General features: G+C 35.2%; 1 protein-coding gene across 1 annotated transcript; it reads right to left on the reverse strand.

The window, feature by feature from the left end:
• Nucleotides 1-60: 60 nt before the first annotated feature.
• LOC102583674 (dihydrolipoyllysine-residue acetyltransferase component 1 of pyruvate dehydrogenase complex, mitochondrial) lies at nucleotides 61-20,990 on the reverse strand. Its single transcript, XM_006360435.2, has 23 exons — nucleotides 20,769-20,990; nucleotides 19,020-19,070; nucleotides 17,500-17,548; nucleotides 17,391-17,424; nucleotides 15,040-15,089; nucleotides 14,898-14,942; nucleotides 14,681-14,754; nucleotides 14,367-14,436; nucleotides 11,203-11,394; nucleotides 11,059-11,103; nucleotides 10,871-10,944; nucleotides 10,362-10,431; nucleotides 9,740-10,141; nucleotides 4,464-4,524; nucleotides 4,326-4,370; nucleotides 4,158-4,241; nucleotides 1,724-1,800; nucleotides 1,590-1,652; nucleotides 1,233-1,303; nucleotides 1,089-1,149; nucleotides 766-826; nucleotides 540-620; nucleotides 61-432 (listed from the first exon to the last, which is right to left on the reverse strand). Exons 1-23 carry the CDS (start codon nucleotides 20,882-20,884, stop codon nucleotides 374-376), a joined length of 1,935 nt encoding a protein of 644 aa, XP_006360497.2. The 5' UTR covers nucleotides 20,885-20,990; the 3' UTR covers nucleotides 61-373.
• Nucleotides 20,991-22,111: the final 1,121 nt, after the last annotated feature.

Here is a 22,111-nt window from a genome sequence, read left to right on the forward strand (position 1 = left end):
ATTTTGTTTAGCAGTTGCATGCAGTTACATGGTCTGTAAAAGTAAAGGAAAAACATTACATGAGCAAAGAGAGGAAAAAATCAGCTCTTTATTTGGTAAAGAATATTGAAGCACCCCTATTGTACAACTTTACAGGGAGAACAGATGGACTATGATGTGTCATAAACTTAGCATCTCAGAAAATTTGGTAGTATCACTGGGATTGGAACTAGTCCAATTTTATGGACCTCAATCATTTTTATCCTCAAGAACAAAAATGGCACCATTAATATAAGCTTGAGATCTGAAAGAGGCAAACTATTATCAGAAAAGAACTACGCCGCCTGCACCGGTTGTCCTGTAGGATATTTTGTTCCCAGACAGTACATCTGTATTACAGTAGAAGCTTCTTGATGTCACTGAAATTAGATGACAATTCTGAAACGAACGCACCTGCAAGATTGATTGAAGAAGTGTAAACAGGTGAACTAGTAGCGTAAAAGACAATCTCTACTTCTGTAAACTATACAAGTTTTAAAAGATCAGAAGTCTGAACTTACCTCCAACCTTCCCATCAAAGACACGATGATCAGCTGATAATGTCAAACTCATTTTGTTAACTACAGCTGGTTTCTCAATTCCTGAAAAGAAGGAAGCAAAATTCAACTAGTTAAAGCAACTACTATACATCTCGATCCTAAACTAGTCGGTGTGGTGTTGGCAATATTTCAACAAATTGAATAAGCAAAAAAATTATGCAAGGAGAATTTTCAGTCAGAACTATACCATCAGCATCAACCACCGGTTCGACAACTTGATTGCCCCTACCAACAGCAATTATACCAGCCTGAGGAAAGAGATTACAATGTTATGGATTTCAAGCTAGAGATTTATGAGCAGTGACAGGAATGACCTGTTCTGGAGACCTATTAGGTTATATAACTCACCGGTGACAGTTCAGTTATAAAATTTAATGCATCAACTGTAAAAGTTAAATAGTTAAGGAGAGGCTGACATAAACCGCTAATCTATTCAATCAAAGGGAAGGAATAGCAGATATCTTTCATGCAGGGGTGCTACCGGATGAGAGGGAAGAAAAGTATAATGACCTGAGGGGGGTTGATAATTGCACAAAACCGATCCACTGGAAACATGCCCAAGTTTGAAATGCTGCATAAAGAACACAGAAGATATAATTCCTGCCCAACAGAGCTGCTCTTTACAATGCCTAGAATCTAAAGTCGATTATTCACCTGAAAGTGCCACCTTGGAATTCATTAGGTTTAAGCTTTCCAGCTCGTGCCTTTCCAGCAAGCTCCTTGATCTTTCATGCACAAGTAGATGATAATGAAAAGGTAAGAAACCACAATAAGCAGGGATATTAGACTCCTAAATAAGGACAGGTAATATGCAGTTTATACGTATTGCAGAAAATATTTCTTGTGCTAGCTTCTATGAACAAAATTGCAGTTCCCTTCAAAGCATCAAAATTCTATAGTTTATACATTAAACAGAATTTCAATATCCCCACTTAAAAGAAAATAGTGTGTCTAGCCTTTATCGTCCGAGATATTGAAAAAATAAACAGTTCAACCTATATCCCTTTTTACCTCCGCAGATATTGAGGATATGGATTTTTGATCAGCATTCCTGATAATTGGGGTCATCAAGCCCTGAAACTCAAGAAAATGGAATGAGAACAAGATTTGTACAAGATCCAAAAAAACAGTAGTATGCCGCATACCTTTTCAGTGGCAACCGCAACAGATATATCGACAGAATCACAAAGCACCACCTCACCTTTTCCATCATCCCAGTAAGCTGTAATGGATTTAAAGAGAGTAGCTTTTCAGTGAACCAACATTTCACAGGAGAAAGCGTCTTTCATTAAGCTAGTCATCCGGAAGTAAACTAAAAGTCTACGTGGTGAAAGTCAATGAAGAATAAGCATAGATCAGGAATGAATTGATCTTAGTTACCGGAAAACCATATTTGAAGGATATAGCCATCAATTAAATACAATGAACTCTCCAGCCTTTTCAGCTATTCTTGCTTGTGGGGGTGGGTCATAACTTATAAGGGTATTGTGAAAAGAGAAGTGCTATAGGTTTCCGAAGAGCAGTTCAGCAAAAATTACATACTCGCAATTGCTGGTCTAGATTGTATCATGATGTACAGGAAACAAATGAGGAAAAAGGTCACCTTACAATTTTACAGTATCCTAGACAAACACCAACAAATCAACGTTGCTATCAATAGTTACTATGAATGCCGGGAGAAGAACCAAAACTAGAATAGGTTTCATGGAAATAGTGGTCTCCATTAAAAGTTTGTTTGAATGAAGAGTTAGACTGCAAACAAAATCAACTCTTACCACAATAAGTTGCAATATATACAGAAGAAAAGAGGATATAGAATTCTTTGGCCAGTTTGACTAAAAGTTTGTGATTCCACGACATAAAGGTCAATGGATAGATACTTTTTGAGTTATGGGAAAAAGAGAAAGAAGAAGTGTAAACATATAGAGGCTATTAATCTGTAAATGCATTTTATTTTATTTTAAATTACTGGAGAACAACTGTAGTACGTAACCAGACAAGTCTCCTATTCCGTCCAGAAAGAGGTTTTGCAAAATGAGACGAGAGTTTCTCCTCTACAAAATGAGTATTTTTTCCGTGAAGAAAAGTTAGACAGTGAACACTTAAGAGGCTTCACTCCAGACCAACAGAGATGGTACATGATTAGGATGAAGCCTAATGGGGTTAAGTGTCTCACTGAGTGCTTCTTAGTAAAAGAGATTGTAGGAGACCCACTAGACCTCTGGAAATAAGAGAGCTAGCATGCTTCATTTATATAAATGGAAATACATAACTTTATAGCCTCATTTCTCAAATTAAATGTTCAATTCTGAACTTACAAATAAGAAAAAAATTGATACACCATGAGCATTTGAGACACAACAACATACACAGTGTAACTCCACAGAACAATTCCACAACAAAATAATACAACAGTTGAAGAACAAAAAACTACACAAGTAATCTACGACTACTAGTATGGACGAACAATGCCTACTAACCTTCTATCCTAATACATGTCCTCCACAACCTCCTATCTACGGTCATGTCCTCGGTAAGCTGAAGCTACAATTTCCTGTCTGATCACCTCTCCCCAATACTTTTTGGTCTACCTCTCCCTCTCCTCGTACCCACTATATCCAACCTCTCACACCTCCTCACTGGGACATTTGCACATCTCCTCTTCATATGCCCAAACCATCTTAGTCTCCCTTCCGTCATCTTGTCCACCACGGAGCTCACTACCACCTTGTCCCGGATACCCTCATTCCTAATTGTATCGCCCTTAGTATGCCCAAACCATGAGCATTTAAGGGAAACGGGAAAAATGACAAGTCAATTACCATCGATGCGACATTATTATGTTCACGACAATATCAATTCTTAATATTTACCTAAAACAGAACACAATAAATATACATTTGTAAAGGATTATATGATATCTTTTTCTTTTTTTTTTGACAAAGAAGGATTATATGATATCTAAGTGCATATTACAACAAACACCATTCACATTAACTGGAAAAGCTATCTTTTGTCCCTCCTACATCTCCTTTCAGAGATCATATGATCTTTTCCTGACGTAAGTGTCAATTTTCAGCTGAATCCCTCACAAAGTGAGAGAGTCTTTCCATTATATAGAGAAAATAAAGATTACACATCCCTAAAGATCCGCCATTCCTATCCCTAAAGATCAACTATTCTATCTATACAAATCTGCCATTGAATCCCTCTAAATCTGCCTTGCTATCCCTCCAAATCAGCTATTCTATCACAATATTTATTCATATGATTCTACAACAAATGTATATGATCATGCTAATTTATATCACTATATAATTACATTAATATATACAATCATTTAGTTATCTATCATGCTAACAGTAAGAACTAAATGAAACTGACTGGGAAGTATCAAAATTGAAAAAAAAGATTATGGTCATTCCTCTAATAAAGCTAGAAAGCCTGCTTCCACATACTAAACAAATTCACAATTAGGCTTAATAGCTAACTATGCTTCGCTTCATCCTACATTTTAGTTGTTAATGTGAAATAAGTTAAGAACTTCAATTAGCAATGAAAATACTAATAAAATCTCACCATTTGCTTCTGGTACATTTCTTAATGTTGCTGCAACCACTTTGATTACAATGTCATTCACAGAGACTTTAACATCATACTTTTCTGCACAGAATAAAGATGTGCCAGATCATTATGAAGGAATATCAGCACAAGCAACAATACAAATTAAACATCTTAATTCTATACCTTTAAGCTCCTTTCTGAAGGAGAGAAGGGAGTCCAATATAACATCTGTTAGAAATGAACATTAATTTGAAAAAGTTCCACATATTAGATATTAGTAATTACTACTCATAGCACTAGGAACTTGAGAATTGACAGAACCTGTGGACAAGTACAAGTGAGGAGTAGATTGCTTAGATTCCAATAACCTTGCTGCTATCACCTGCAAAATATAAGGATTGAGAGACACAGCAAATCAAGTATGAGATGTCATCAGTGCAAGTCTCCTATATGCATAAAAAAACACAGGAAATGGGAGTGAAGAATACATTGATAGCACCTAAACTTAGTGAAAAATAAGAACAATGTAGAGCATAAGCCAAGTCGAAAGTGGATCACATAATAAGCAAAAACCACGATGAATACACTGCAAAAGAAGCACTATACCAGAAAAGAGGAAAACAAAAAAGACAAGCTAATACCCTACCTGGAGTCCTTATTTGAGCAGCTGATATCCTACTTGGGGTCCTTATTCGAACAGCTGATTTATTAGCATATTTTTAATTTTAGGCTGTAAGATGTTGAATTTTTAAAGGTGAAAATAATTATTCATATTTCAACTTCTCCTTGGGTGATTTACAAACTGAACCTTCTAAGTTGAAATTTCACAGATCAACTTGTTAGTCTTTGTTCAATGCTCATTCAAGAAAGGAAAACTCACTAGGTCTAGAAATGCAAAGAATGATTTTTAAGAACACCGAAATTTTAACTTGGTTATTACTGCCACCTTAATAATTTTAGGCCGCAACAAAGTTTTTAAAAGAAAGGTGTAACACATGTTTATTTGGTAAGCAAAACACAATTTCTTTATCGAAACAAAATAAAAGTTTCCCCAGAAAAAGTACAAAACCAAACTCACTTCCATATTAACAGACAAACTTACAAGTATAATAAGTTAGACTCTCAAATTCCTTTAATAAGTTATCTTTCTCTTTAAATTTACACCTTTCATCTACAGTTGTCTGTCCAAAATTTATTTTCGAAGTGTAAAATATTGTTTACTTTTTTTTCTTTCTAAACCTATAGACTTGTTATTAAGTCTAAAGCATGATATTTAGGAATTGTTACCATATTTCAACTAAGATAGATAGAACAAGTACTGTGAAGGTCTGGTTGTCAATTTTGCAACGTAAATAGTTGCAAATAAATTTTCTGTTTACTAAATCATCCAATCCAAAATTCCAAAGTCAATTGTTTTTAACGAGGTGATTACTAACCTTAAAAGAGTAGTTCATACAGGGTGGTGGTATTTTTTTCAATAAAATGAACTGTTATGGTAATCAACTAGTCTTTATTAGAAGGTTGATCGAAGACCTTATGAAGAGTAAGAATTGCGCAAGAGAAAAGAAAAAAAGAAGAAAGGAAATAGAAAGAATCAAAAGTATTACTCCCTCCATCCCATTTTATGTGACACCCTTTCCTTTTAAGTTCGTCCCTAAGAGAATGTCACCTTCCTATAATTAGAAACAATTTAACTTAAAAATTTCCCTTTTACCCTTAATGAAATGATTTACAATCACACAAATATCTAAGGATTGTTTTAGACCACAAGTTTCAAAAGTCTTCTGAGTTTGAAGGAAGGCCAAACTATATTCTAGCTTCTAAGTTGAAAGCTTTGAAGACCAAATTAAAAGAGTGGAGCTCAAACACTTATGGAAATCTGGAAAAGAAGAAAAAAGAGTTGCTCAATAGAATTACTGATTTTGACAATATTCAACAGGACAGACCTCTGTCTGATGTTGAAGTAATTCAAAAGGCAAGTTTAACTAAAGAGTTTGAAGACTATGCTAAAAAGGAAGAGATAGCTTGGAGGCAAAGATCAAGGACATTGTGGATTAAGCAAGGGGACAAGAACACTAAATTCTTTCAAAGGATTGCAAATGCTCACAAAAGAACCAATCACATTGATAAATTGGTGGTGGAAGGTGATGAACTAACAGAAGCAACAGATATCAAGAGGGAGGTGGTTTTATTTTATAAGAAGTTGTACTGTGAGACTGAAAATTGGAGACCTGCTTACAACATGTACCCCTGTCCAGTAATCAGCAGGGAGGAGCAACAAGATTTACAGAAACCTTTTGAAGAAGATGAGGTCCTGAAAGGGCTAAAGGCATGTGCTATAGACAAGGCACCAGGTCCAGATGGGTATACTATGGGCTTCTTTGTGAAGTGTTGGGAGATTCTAAAGGGGGATGTGATGGCTACTATCCGGAACTTCCATTCTCAGGAAGTTTTTGAAAAGAGCCTTAATGCAACTTACATTGCACTCGTTCCAAAGAAGAATGGAGCCAAAGAATTGAGAGATTTTAGACCAATCAGTCTGATTGGAAGTGTCTACAAACTTATTTCCAAAATTCTTACAGAAAGGCTAAAGAAGGTGATGCCAAAGCTGATTGACACTCAACAAATGGCCTTTCTGAAAGGAAGACAGATCACTGATGCTGTTCTCATTGCAAATGAATGTCTTGACTCAAGAGTGAAGGATAAAATCCCAGGCATAATGTGTAAACTGGACATAGAGAAGGCATATGACCATGTTAACTGGGAGTATTTGCTTGGAATTCTACATAGTATGGGTTTTGGGAGGAAGTGGATAAGATGGATAAGGTTCTGCATTAGCACTGTCAAGTTCTCAATACTTATAAATGGTTCTCCTGAAGGTTTCTTTCCGGCAAGCAGAGGCTTGAGACAAGGTGATCCACTCTCACCTTTCTTATTTTTGCTAGTCATGGAAGGCCTGAACAGTATGATTAAAACAGCGCATAGGAATGATTGGATAAGGGGTTTTAATGTGGTCAAAGAGGTGAATACTAGATTGGAAATCACCCATCTGCAATATGCAGATGACACTTTGATTTTTTGTGATGCAGAAGACAGCCAACTAAAAATTTTGAGGATAGTTCTCATACTGTTTGAGTCAGTATCAGGGCTGCACATTAATTGGAGAAAGAGTCACATCTTTCCAATCAATGACGTGCCCAGAATACAAAACCTGGTGGATATTGTGGGTGGAGAAATAGGACAGTTACCATCAACATACTTGGGGATGCCTTTGGGTGCCAATAGCAAATCCAAAGAGATATGGAATGGAGTAGTGGAAAGATGTGAGAAAAGATTGTCTAAGTGGAAGTCTCAATATTTATCAAGAGGTGGTAGATTAGTGTTGATTAACTCAGTCCTGGATGCATTACCAACTTACTTAATGTCAGTTTTCCCTTCCAGCAAAGGTGGAAGAAAGAATTGATGCTTTGAGAAGGAATTTTTTATGGCACGGTGAGAAGGAATATAAAGGTTTCCACCTAGTCGAATGGAAGACACTACTACTATCCAAGAAGCAGGGAGGACTGGCAATCAAAAATCTTAGGAAGCAGAACAAAAGTCTTCTCATGAAGTGGTTGTGGAGATTTCCTTTAGAAGAACAATCTTTGTGGGGTAGGGTGATCCAGGCCAAATATGGGAAGGAAGGACCCTGGAAGACCAAGGAAGTGACATCCACATATGGAACCAGTTTGTGGAGATCAATTAGAAACTTATGGCATGGTTTCTATGCAAAAACTGGATGTAATGTGAACAATGGGAGGAAGATCAGGTTTTGGGAAGATGACTGGTTAGGGAATGGAAGCCTCAAATGCTTGTTCCCAGATATTCATCACCTGAACCAACAACAAGAGTCAAGTCTTTATGAAGTTTGGTCTGAGCATGGATGGAACCTTACCTACAGAAGACTGATGCAAGATTGGGAGGTGGAAAGATTGGCTGAATTTTATTTGAACAATTAAGCAGTTCTTAGGATTCAAGGACGGAGAAGACACTCTTAAATGGAAATGTCATAATAAAGGTTTATTCACTGTTAGTTCTGCATATAGAAATATGAATCATATGGGATCCCAAGTTAACTTTCTGCCTTGGAAGCTTATATGGAAGGTTTTTGTGAGCAGGTTGCAGAGACAATTAATCATCTGTTCTTACATTGTAAAGTGGTTGGCAAGCTGTGGAATTTGTTTACTAGCTTCAGAGGTATAAGTTGGACTGTTCCAGGGAGAACAGGACAGGCTCTAGAAAGCTGGAATATGGAGGGCAGTGGCAGCACAGACAAGAGTAGATGGAAAATTGTCCCAGCTGTTATTTGGTGGACCATATGGAAAGAAAGGAATTCTAGGAATTTTGATAACAAGAGCAGCCCTCTGCACAAGATTAAAATGAACTGCATTATCACTTTTTGCTATTGGTGTAGTTCAGAGTATATAGATGACCCTGTGGCTATTGTAGACATTCTAGGGTCCTTATAAAGGTGAAAGGAGGATCTAGGGATAGTTCTCTTTTTTCTTCTTTTCTTTTCTTTATCCTTTGTTTATGCCCGACATACATGTGTGGAAGGAGGATATGATGTAAATTTTTGGATACCAGCTTTGAGCTGATGATTGATATACAAATGTTACCTTTATCAAAAAAAAAAAAAAGTCTTCCTTTTTTTCTTAAACACCATGCCAAGTCAAACGGTGCCACATAAAATGGGACGGAGGGAGTAGAATCTTAAAATTCAATGCTTTATTATTGCTTTGCAAAACACCAGTCAGGAAGTCACAAGATCCCATTTAGCACAATTTTCTGGCATGTTTTTCCAACAACTTCTCTGGTGACTGTTCATTTTTCCTTATTTTCAGAATAAAACAAAAAACTCAAGTTGGTTTTCCCAGCTAAGTTGGTTGTGTTAGTGCATTATGTTAGAGTTAGAATGTTGGAAGTGTTAAGTTTTGTTAGATACATTTTTTGGATGAAGTGAAACTTCCATTGCTAGCATCAAGAAGATGCAAAAAAGATCAAACAATGATATTGCAATTGAGCTCTCAAAAAAAGTAGGAAATTCCTTAAACAGGGGTGGCTATTCTAAAACCAGGGAAATAATAAACTGCAACAAGTTATCAAGGGTATCTATAGGGGTTACATTGAACCAACTAAGTAAATACGGAAGGCATCTAGCCTAGATACTGTCTTCAATTGAGCAAATATAATGTGTATGGTGGAGAAGATTAGAATGGCCCCCTATGAAGGATGACACACCCTCAAATACAATGTGTATAGTGTTTGATTCTATAAGTAGGTTTGCCTTGTATTAATCAAATTATTCATAAACCCCTTTTCTTCTGTTATGTTCTCACCCGCATTTAAAAATTTAAGAGACTCGTATTACATATATAAATGAAATTGATCCTTACATCTAAGAAATAAGATCTTCCTTCACTATTTTTCTTTCAATGTGTTAGCAAATATGATAGTATATAACATAAAATACCTAAAAAACACAATTTAAGCTCTATCATTTAATAAGTACAATAAGGTAAAAGGATTAAATAACTGCTAATGGCAGTTCATAGTACCTTGCGAATTTGACTATTGGGTAAATCTTCATAAGCATCATTTTGCTGTCCATCAGATTTTAACCCAAGTGACTTTGTTAAAGTAGCTTGTTGGTTGACCTGAGGAGGAGATGGAGTTGCCTTCCCAACTGATGAATTGTTGCTTGATCCCTTTCCAGACTTCAATGCAGCAAGAACATCTCCCTTTAACAGGGTACCACGAGGACCAGATGCTGGAATTGATGATGCATCTAAACCATGTTCCGTAATTAACACCTTAGCAGCTGGACTGATTCTATTGAAACCTGTTGTCTGAGTTCTAACTTCAGCTGTGACATCATGACGGACCGGCTTTTCTTCCTTAACTACATTGTTGCCACTGATCGATGTCCTCACAGCTTCAATATCATTCTCATCCTCAACCTTGAAAAAAGAAGTATTAATTCCACAAAATGCTAAGGGTTATAATCCATAGCAGAGTAACTATACCAGATCAAATATTATTTTTTTTTAAAAAAAGAACTAAGACAAGTTCCTACCCTAAATCTGAATATACTGATTTGCATCTTCTAATGGTTAAGACAACAGAAAGTTCTAAACTTCTCTCAGAAGGTGAAAAAAGAGAGGAGCATTAGCAACTTACTGTGATTGCAATAGGCTGCCCAACAGCCACATCTTTTGAACCTTCAGGTGCCAGTATTTTGGCCAAGAATCTGCAAATCACACCAGATAAAAATATTTTTTTGTGGCCAAAGAAAACGAACACATGAAATTGTAAAACCAACACTGAATCAGAGGGAAAGAGTTTCATAATCTACAAGAGCAAACAGGATACACATGGAATGGAATGTCTTCTACTTCAAAGACTCAGAAACATGATAAAACCATAATGAAAACAACCTCACATACTCCCAGAAATAAACAGCAGCAGATGTAACTAAGAAGGCCTCCGCCATTATATAAAGTCAATATGAAGAGGCTAGGAAGGATGCTTCCTTCAATATTTGAGGCTGCTTTTCTATTATTCTAGAAAGTCCTAAGAAATTACCTCATAGAAGGTGCAGTAAAAAAAAGTAATAGATATATATCTCTAACAGTATCTTATTTTCTTGCAATTAAAAATCTTATTTAAAATGTGATGGGAAAGTTTACCCTTCTTCAAGACTTTCATGCTCAAGAGTTGCTTTGTCAGTTTCTATCTCACAGAGAACATCACCAACCTCTATCTGTGTCAAAAGAAAAATAAGATAATAGTTAGACATGCTATTTTAGTCATCACTGCCCAATGTCTGGGGTATTTGTGAAAATTCACTACTAGTCTCTTATAATGCAGCACCAACCTTGTCACCTTCCTTTTTCCTCCATTTAAAAATGTTACCTTGGTTCTATAGGTAAGAATTCAAACAAAGATATCATCAGCATTGACAGATAAAGGAAACAAGTATAGCATGGAAATTAAAGAGTCCATTATTAACTTTCCATACCATTGTTGGGGACAAAGCTGGCATATCAAGGATCATATGAGGAGGAAGTTCAGATGAGCTGATATTCGCAGGACTCGCTTCTGGAGCCCCGTTTCCCCTTGCTGCATCTGTCTGAGAAGATGCTTGATTTTTAACCTCTGATGCACCACCAACGGTAGCAGGGACTTTTTGTATGTCATCTGCTTCTTCCACCTACTCAATTAGCGAAAAATATTTACAATAATAGATGCCCATGGCAGTCTACACAACCCGCTTAAGCTAAGCATGTAGGAAATGAGAAAGCTCTGAGACATCCAATATAGTGAAGCAGAAAAACATTGCAAGAATTTAATCTAAAGGTGACTTTGACAGGGAACATAGTTTAGTTCATACTAAGGTAGAGAAATCAGTTCATAATAGTGAAATAAGCTGCTGATTGAGGAACCAAAAGACAAGAACTTGCTAGTAGATTTAAAGCATTCAATACTACATACCCATGTCTAATTAGCCATGAGATAGTAATAGCCTTTATGGCTATATTTAAGTAAAAAGGATAACAAAATTGGGATTAGGCAGTCTATAAAGATCCTTCAGAACCAGGATCCATTTCTATTAGAAGGCTGTCTTGTTTCCACTTGAGTTTACCACCTAAAGTATTCAGCGAGCACTCTTATTAACTTTGGTTTGAGCTTAGAATACTTTCCTGCCTTTTTATCTTTGCTACTTTCATTCGATCTCAACCATGTCAGGAAATTCTTTTCAGATCTTCTACAGTAAGATTCACTTGACAAAAAAAGCTCCTAGTTGGTAAACTCTTTCAGGACATAGAACATTGTAACAAAGAATACCAATTTGCTCCTGGATAGAGTTGGTCCGCTAATAAAAAAATGGAGTTAAAGATGTTATACATTTGCCTTCCTCCATTTCCTTTTTTTTTTTTACCTTTTTCTTCCTCTTGTTCTTCGTAGCTAGTGCATCTTTTTGGGACTTCTGGGTCATGCCACTCACAATAATTAAAAAAAAGCATATGACTTGGTGCTCAAGGAGAGTTGGCAAAGCCACCAAGAAGATCTATTGATAATCCCTCCAAGTATCTTTTAGTGTTTTTTGGACAGAAAGGAACTGAAATGTTTTGATGAAATTTCAATGCCAAAACACTCCCTAAAAGCTAGATGTTTGATTAATTTGTTTTGCTGGAACAATTGAACCCCTGTAAACAGCTCTGGCCAATTTTTGGTCTTTGTTAGCTCCCTAATCATATCATAGTCTCTTCTCATGTATTGGAGCTAAGACAACTTCTTTTGCATCTTCTAGATTTTTTTACTGAAACCTTTCCTTCATAAAAAATGGAGTTAAACTCAGTCGAGAATACCAACGAAAAAAGTTCAGCTCTTGAAAGAAAGAAGACCACGAAAGAAATTTAGCAGTTGTCTCTCTAGGTAGGACACTATCAATTTATTGCATAATGCATACTTTACTTTCTCCTCCAAGTTGAGTACTTGAAGAGGAGAACCTTGATACCAGTCGTTTTCTAGTACAAAGGACGGAAGTATCCTAATCCATCAAATTCCCCATCACTTACCTTTCTCATAATTATCTTTTGGAATACAAAGACTCTTTTAGATAAATCAAGAACTTTTAATTTAATTTCTAACCAAGATGGCTTCAAAGTGACAGAGTATATAACATTAGGCTATCACAAAAAACTAACCAACTATCGGCACAATAAGAAAAAAATTATTTAATTCAAAATACAAGTGAAGCAAAAGGATTTCATTTAGTTTCCATGCTGGTCTTTTGAATCCTTATAAGACTCATTCACTTCTTTCCAACCAAACCATCAAGAACGCACAAAGAAATTGTCTTCCATATCTTCTTTTTCTCGCTTCCATCCTCTTTTTAGTTAAAAAAAAAAAACCTACTTCTTACAGCATTTGCCACTATCTAGTAAACCCCAAGATAGTTTAACAAGGAGAATATTAATGCCCATATATCTGATGCAAACTACAATGTACTATGAGGTGGTTCCTGTCCAGCATATATTCTCTCTCTTCCTCAGATTGTTTGCTGACAGCATCCTACATAATACACCATCTCAGACACACCATCTTCTCTGATGCTTTAGTCTTCCAAACTGATTTACAATCAGGTCTTAAATCCCCTCCATTGTGTAGGCCTCTATACTATCACTTCACAGAGAATCATTGACTGCCTACCTCTTGCCATTTCATTTCTATCATCTCTCCAATTTGTATGTGGCAGTCAATCTTTCGTAACAAACTCTCGACTTCCGTTCCATTTGCCAGACACTATTGGAATTCAATAAAAGGATGATGCTTTCTGATTGGAGAGGAGAAATGCAAGGTTGCTTGGCTTTGAACAGTTCAATGCAAACCCATTTCGTGGTTTAGGGCTTAAAGAGCGATGTTGTATAAATAAACATTGGTAGTATGGCTTTCCTTTCGAAGACACAACACAAAGGACTGATACTTAGAGAACATTGGCTGATACTTATAGCATGGTGGCTTTGGTAAACTTCTGAAGGAAGAGAACAGTGTGTAGTCTTATTAGCAGGAAAAACTTAGAATGTAAAAAACCTTTGATTTTATCAGATAGTAGCTACAATACTTGCAGAAAACCAGATACTACAATTTCCAGGAGTGAATGTATTTAGTCTTCAATCTTTCATATTTACACCAATTTCATTCAACCTGCTTTGATCTATGGTTATGGGTTTGTTGTTTTAGTGGGTGTCAGTCTTACAACTGTCAGGTCTCTGATAGGCAAATCAATATTATTTTGGGACCCACAAAAGAATTTGTTTACCAAAGAAGCCTGTACCTTTTTTGTTAGATAAGACTAGTTTAAAAGGGGGGAGGAGTTGACAACTTTTCAGAGAAAACACCCACTTCCCAAAATGAGAATTTTTAAGTTACCTACTGTTTATGCGAACAAAAAGAACAATAGAAACTTTAAAAAAAACGATTAGAAATTCTTGTGACGTAACACAGACTTCTTTTTCGATTTTGCAGCAAAGAACTCCAGAGAAGAAGCGAAAGAAAAAGAGAAAAGTGCAGCATTATCACTTCAATTATATTTTGTGGTGCTTGACTGAAAGGAGATAATCACAAAATAGAAAATAAAGAGGAAAAGTGGCAGGAGAAATATCTAAGAACTCTTATTACCGTAATTGCTATAGTCTGTCCCACCGGTACATCTTTTGTTCCTTCAGGGACCAATATCTTTGCAAGGAAACTGCAAATGATATCCCCAAACAACAAAACCAATTACATTAAAGAAATGCATCCGTTAACAGGATGATTAGAGTGAGTACTTCAGGCATTTATGAACAGCAAGAGCATCAGGAAGAAAACTAATCACATAGAAAATACCTAAAGAAAAGTAATAACATCAGAAAAGAACATTACTTACCTTGTCAAAAGAAAATCCTCACTTTTAAGTTTTAAACAAATACAGCACAATTGGAATATAGGCTTACCCTTCTTCAAGAGTTTCAAACTCAAGTGTTGCTTTATCAGTCTCTATCAAACATAGTACGTCCCCTGCTTGTATCTGTTAGGAAATCCGAATTTAACAGAGTGTAATAAAATAGAAATGGCAATTATTGAGCCTTAATACTTTAGCAGGCATTATCTTTGTCTAAAAGAGAAGATATTGTACTACTTTAACTTTCGGTAGCCATGAAAGTAACTGACCTTCTCCCCTTCTTTCTTTATCCATTTAGCTATATTACCATGAGTCTGCAGTGAGATGAACATGTAAGTTAAGAATTTCCACAATAATAAGGAAATGATAAGCAGAAAACTTCATTCATAGAAATAATGCCGCTAAGATTACCATTGTAGGGGACAAAGCTGGCATTCCCACCTCTGCATATAAAGGAGCCTCTGCAATAGTAGGAAATAAGTATTATAACACTTAACAAAGAAAGACCTCATTTCTGCCACATAAAATTTCATATTATCAGTAGATTCTCACACAGTTCAAGATAAAAGTTGTATAACGTGTCTGAAGGTCACCAAATATCTTTCCACTGTCTTTCTAAAATAGAAAATAAACTAACCAAAGAGGAAAGAAATATACAGCTTAATGGAACAAGACATTCTCTCCAAGAGATGTACATCTTGGAGAGCATGACATGCCTAACACCTTAGAAGCTAAAAGGACTATCCCATAGCATATACAAGTCAGAGATTTAACTGCTTTTCAATGTTCCTGCATTATGTTACAACCAAATGCACCATTAGCCAGATTTTCTATCTTAAGGCTAAACATTCTTACACTTTCCAGGGCCGCTGAATTAGATGAAGAGGAATTGAGTTAATATCATGTGATCTAACGTCCAACATAGCATATACTAAACTGATAAGCGGAGGACGAAATCATATATTTGGAGAACACAAAATACACATATAGTAATCTAACATTTGCTAAATAGGGAACACCTCAGATTTAGCATGCATCAGCGAGGACCAAAATTGCCTTGTCAGGCTTCTTTACAATTATATGTAGCAGGTGAGGTGATCAAAAGTGTTGAACCACATAACACATACATGTATAAATTTGAAGAGACTTATGTCTTCCCAAATGAATCAGAGTAATGGAACAGCCACTGGAATATTTGAAGTACAAGATAATACTTAGAAGTAAATACATTCTAAACCAGAAGTCTCCCAAACATCAGATTTAAGCATCAGGTCAGAGGATGTGAACTAGCATTCTATCTCTTTATCATTCAAACAACAACTATGTCTCAGTCCCAAGCAAGTCGGGGTCTGCTATATAAATCCTCGCCTCTCCATTTAAGCTCAACTCAAATCATCATCATACCAAATAAAATGAACGTGAAAAATAAATAAAATATATACAGCTAATACTCCCTCTGTTTCAGTTTAACTATCTTAGTTTGACTAGGCACGAAGTTTAAGAAATAAGAGAGACTTTTGAATTTTGTGGTCTTAAACTAAAGATGTGTGTAATGTTCAAAAATTCCCTTTGAAACTTTTTTTTTTTTGAGTAAAGGCAACTTTGTATTAGCAAAAGAAGTCGTCAACAAAAAATGATAAGGAACATTTTACAATCCACACATGGTATGTGCACTTTGCTCAGTGAGGACTACTCAACAAAAACTTTACAAGTTACCTATGAAGTCAACTATGTCTACTTTATCCCCTACAATATCCTGTTTACACCAAAAATAAAGTAAACTAAGGCATTGGATTCTAATCTTCGGACTGTTGGTCCATTTGCCCTCTAATCTTCTAGTAATAAACATGCCACGTAAAATATCAGGTTTAAGGAGTTACCGAATATAGAAAGATGCATTCTTTTTGTACAAACTAAAAAAGGAAGTGCACTTATTTTGATACGGAGATAGTAATTATAATACTCCCTCTATCCCATTTTATATGGCCCCCTTTCATTTTTAATCCGTCCCAAAAAGAATGTCTACTTACTATAATTAGAAACAATTTAATTTTAAAATTTCCCTTTTACCCTTAATGAAATGAATCTCAACCACACAAATATCCAAGGATTCTTTTAGACCATAAGTTTCAAAAGTCTTCCTTTTTTTCTTAAACACTATGCCAAGTCAAAGGGTACCACATAAATGGGACGGAGGGAGTAAGAGTTTTAGAAGTTCTCTAACAAGCTAAAACCTATGTCCAACTAGTAGATATCACCTATATGAATCATTTTTCCCATTGTGCGCTATCTTTAGCTTAGTTTGCACCGACTCCATCTTTTTATATTTCAATTTATTTTTTTTTTAAAAAAAAAATGGGAGCTCCAAGAAACACATCCCTATAATTTAATGAAATGATAACATGTGAAGGGGCTATTTGGTATAGAAAAACAGTATAAATGAGGAGTTCAAGTTAAGATATAAGCACATGATCAAAGCAATGGTCTCCTACAAACAATGTTACTAACATGACCAACACGAAAGGACTTATCACATGTTTCGTGCAATTTCTATTAGATGTTAGAAGTTGAAAGAATTTCTCAAGTTGTATTCCACTTTTCTTTTTATATGCTCTTTTCAGATGGACCCCTTACTAATTTTTCATTCCGTGTTGCACTTGAAAGTCGAGATAAGATGGTGGAAGTTACTGAAAGCAATCTATAAATATCTGGAAAGATAATAGCATTGGGTGGGAGCAACATCATTTGTATAATGTGCTTACCAGCAGACGAGAAGTGCCGAACACCACTTTGTAGCTGCAACATTTCCACCATTGAATCAGGGAACATAAAGTAATGAAATTTATTGGAAAGACATGTGTTGCAACTAACCTTAGATGGTATGACATGTACTCCACTGAGCAGGCGGAAATTTAAAGGCCTGACCAAACTTCATAGTCAGTGAACAGCATACATTTCGAGAAAAAACAATTATGGAGCAGATTAAACTACCTTCAGCTGATTAATAATTAATAATTGCATTTAGTTCAATGTAAATACGACACTGATGCAACTTAATCTCTAAAGAGGCCATATCATCTCCCATGCAAAGATTCTAGCCTATCCTTGTTTGTCATTAACTCGATTTTCTGCTAAACCAGAATGATAATCAGTAAGATTTAATATGCAAGACGAAAGACTAACTAAGCAACTATGCTACTATTAGTATTGGCACCCCAAACTAAAAACTACAGCTAAAAGTCAAAATTTAGATGGTTATTAGATCAAAATATCAATCTCTCAAGAATTTTATTCACTGAGCATATGACATGAGAAATCCAGTTAGTGGCCATAATAAAATAGAAGAATTTAATTGAGGAGTCTCTAAAATTTTATCATAGCCATTTCAGCCATAAATTTATGAAGATACACATCATCTTATTCATAGAAAATATCCCAGTCAGATAGCAATAGGTTGGTGGAGAGAGAGAGAGACTCAAATTGTCTGCAATCATACATGTGAATGCTGAAAACTTATGGCCATGAGCCATCATTTGGAAGAAGGATCTTTCTGGACATAATTGACAACAGAGTGATAGACAGGTTTACTAGATAAATCAGTTTCTTCATCACACATCTAAAAGAAGTTAATGTAGTCAGATATTAGGACTCTTCAGGTGAAGCTTTTGTTATTGCTCATTCCTTTTTCCATCTCCTGGTAACTTTGCATCATCTCGACGTCCTTCCATTTGAACTTTAAGGAATATACGTCCCTAAATAACCTTCCTTTTCTCAACAAGATCTTAAACCATATTAAGGAGTGTATAGATAAAGTTTCTCTTTGAGATCGAGGGAGTATCATCTCATTTGACCTTAATCTGTAAAAGAGTTGGATTCATCTCCAGCATCTATAATTTATGTAAAACAAAAACATCAATGTGGGACTCATGCCACCACAGACATGATAGGGAGGAAAAAACATTAGTCATTATGCTAGGCCCTTCTAAGGAAACGTATCCATCATTGCACAAAAGCCCTACTAGACCACATGAAATCTGGAAAACTGTTGAGTTAGGTTGGAGTTTCTATAGGACAAGAAAAAGCTTAACTAGCTTAATGCTTTATTACTGGTTTTGACATGGCATTAGATCCAAGAAACCCACTTAAACCATGCTACATTTAAAAATGAAAAATTAGTTACTAGCTAATATAGTTCTACCTATACATTCATCTTAATACTAAACGAAAGTCCTCTGGGGAAAGGAAAATTATGTTAGTGAACTTTTCTTTGAGAAGAAATTATGTCAGTTACACCTTATCAAAAAAAATATATACATATATATCAGTTACACCTTTTAAGTTGAGATGGCACAATTCAGTAAATAAACCACTAGAATGGACCAACATCAGACCTTAATGAAGAAGCATCCACATCAGGAATTTGATTCAGCACCCCAGGAACACTGCACCCAATAAATGATTAATGAAAATTTGCGAATCTAATAAATGTATTTCATAAATATTAACAAGGGAACAATGAGCATCATTTTTATAATGGTGGTGTTCGGGCAAGGTTACTCGTATTTTGACTATTCCACTAGGTACCTGCTACCTCCCACTTGTATAGTACCGACTATCGGGTAACTTTGCCCACCTTACCCACCAAGGCTTAGGCAGATGGGAAGAAATCACCTACATACTTTTTTTCCTTGATCTCCACTATTTACCTCATTTTATTGACCACCAGTCCACAGTCTTAGGTGCATGGAAATAATAAACATCAAAATACACATTATATTCTGCCAAAGTGCTTAAGAAAGAATGCATCTTCTTAATAAGTTTGAACACACATTGCAATCATTGGAACTTGAGGAATTAAGTGAAAGTAGAGGTCTCTTGTGCAAATTTCTTATGCAAAATGACTGATAATAAGACAGCAACGATAGAGTAACTACTCCAGTATTTTGCTGGCATACATCAATAAAAGTACTTGACTAAAAACGTTGGTGCATCACCCCACTTTTTCTTTATTTAATAGTGAAATTATTTAAACTACATTGAAGGGGTGCAATCTCAATGCTGCCTTATTTAACCCAACAAAAAGAAAACCTAATTTCCCATTTGTTTACTCACTGAACAAATATGGACTAAAAAAGTACTTGGTATACATGCACCAAAAGGCTTATGAGGAAAGAAAACAAAGAATCAACAAGAAGATCTTTCCTTCTTTGTCACTAAATATAGTTGTCTTGTCCACCAAATTTATTCTCAAGTTCAAAGTTTAGAGCACTCTGAAGCCTTCCATTCTTGCTTTTTTTAAGCTTGCTTTTCTTGTTACTCCTTTTATTACTTCATCTTTGATATCTTTTTTCTATAAAAAGTGCAAGCCTTCAATTGCTAGCAATACTGCAACCAATGAGGCACCCAGTTCCATTTCATTTCTCACGAGATATAACCAGTCTTGCAATCTGCCTTTCCATCTATGCCTAGTTATATTCATAATTAGACATATTAGCATGCCTTTTGAAATGCTCTGTATACCCTTAATTTGAATGAATATTACCTAAAATACTTTACGAACTCCCCTGAAAACATCACAATCCTCTTCTTTCACGACTGAAATTTTCCACCATAATGAACCCCCAATCCACATCCTAAACATGAAAATAGGAACCTTCGGAACATTACTGGATGAAGAAAAATCAGTTTTTCCCTCAAACTGCTAGATGTGATCTTAAAAAATTAGTCCTCTAACTAGAAGAAATCTTCAAATTACTCAACAGCAAATCAAGTAACTTATACTATAAATCAAATTAATATTTAAGGTTACAAAGTCCAAACAGTTCAGAAAGTTCATTAAAATGGAGCAAAATTGAATAATGCATTACACCACACACTTATTTGCTTCTTCTAGCCTAAATGACCAAATATCATTCAATCTCATATACCTATAGCTACAAAATCCGAACGCGCAGCTAGCAGACATATATATTATCATTTCTATTTTCTCCTTGTTTTTGAGCTAATATCTACAATCAACGCGGACATTAAGCGATTAATAATTCCTATTACAACCAGTAGAATCGATTACAGGCTTTTGAGCTAACGAATTGCCGCGATTCAGAAAATGACAAAAGAAAAATGTAAAGAGGAAAGCGTACTGATGGAGCGATCGGAGTGTGGAGGAGTTAGAAGGACCGGCGGCGAGAAGACGGCGAGCTCGTAGAAGAGAAGGTGCTCGGAAAATCAACGGATGACGAAGTCGGGAGAGCGCCATCGATCATTCACAGATCCACCACGCTTTGCTTGCTTCAACTTCTATATGCTTATTATTTCTGTTCCGCTATGAACTTTCTTCCTCTCTTTTTTTTTCCCTGTAAATAATATACAAGTATAAACTATAGTATATGTCAACCCAATAACTTGAGTAAATGGCAAAAAATGATCCCTTATGTTCGAGTATAGGTTCAAAATAGTTCCTAGTAAGTGTAGATATCAAAAATTTATGCGATTTTATAAGATGTGTTCAATTTTATAATTAATAAACACATTATTACTTTAGTTTATAATTAAATTATTGTAAAGTAATGGTAATATGTTGAATTGTTTTTTTTGATTGATAAGACAAATCAACGTAAGATAAACTTTGTTTCAACGTAATAGTTTGCAAAATCATATACAAGAGGAAAATCATAACAAATCTTGTGCAATGAGCTCGATCGAGATAGTATTTATGGAATCTCTACTTGCTCAATCAATTCGATTATTCTTATAAATAATTTCTTCTTCTTTTTTTATGTTTTTGAAATGAAAATAATAATATTACGATAATAGTGGCGGGCTAGAAAAAAGGTATGGGGTTTGGTGGGCAATGATTCTTTTGGTCTAATTTTGATGCCTTCGGGGAATTCATAATTTGGTCCACTTTTTTATTCCAGTTTGACAGATATAAATAAACAAAATGTGAGAGAAGTGACTAAAAGTTTACACAAAATGTATTTAATTGAATGACTCAATGGCCCTTTCCTATCATGAATGGTGGTTTTGTCTTCATATTAATTGCAGATTATGATATATAAAATAATTTCATAAATTTAATTATTTTTTGGGCACCAACTCCTATATCGTGGCTTTTACTAAATGTTCAGGTCACTCACGCACTTTGATAAACACAAATTTATATTCCCTTTGTTCCTAATTACTTGTTCATTTATTTTTTTTTAGTTATTTCTAATTACTTATCCATTTAGACAAATTAAGAAAGAATTTTTACCTATTATATCCTCAATTAATTATTTTGAAAAATGTAGAACTTTTTAAAAAATTCAAAATTTTAATTCCTCCACTCCATAATTAATAGGAGTAAAATGATAAACTCACTATGTCAATAATTATTTTCTTAATAGGTGTGTCAATTCAAAAGTGAACAAGTAATTAGGGACAGAGAGAGGTATAATTTATGTCTACATAAAATTTATATTTGTTATTCTTGTTCATCTTTTTT

This window comes from Solanum tuberosum, unplaced genomic scaffold (assembly GCF_000226075.1).
Source record: "Solanum tuberosum cultivar DM 1-3 516 R44 unplaced genomic scaffold, SolTub_3.0 scf00324, whole genome shotgun sequence".
NCBI classification, from domain to species: Eukaryota; Viridiplantae; Streptophyta; class Magnoliopsida; order Solanales; family Solanaceae; genus Solanum; species Solanum tuberosum.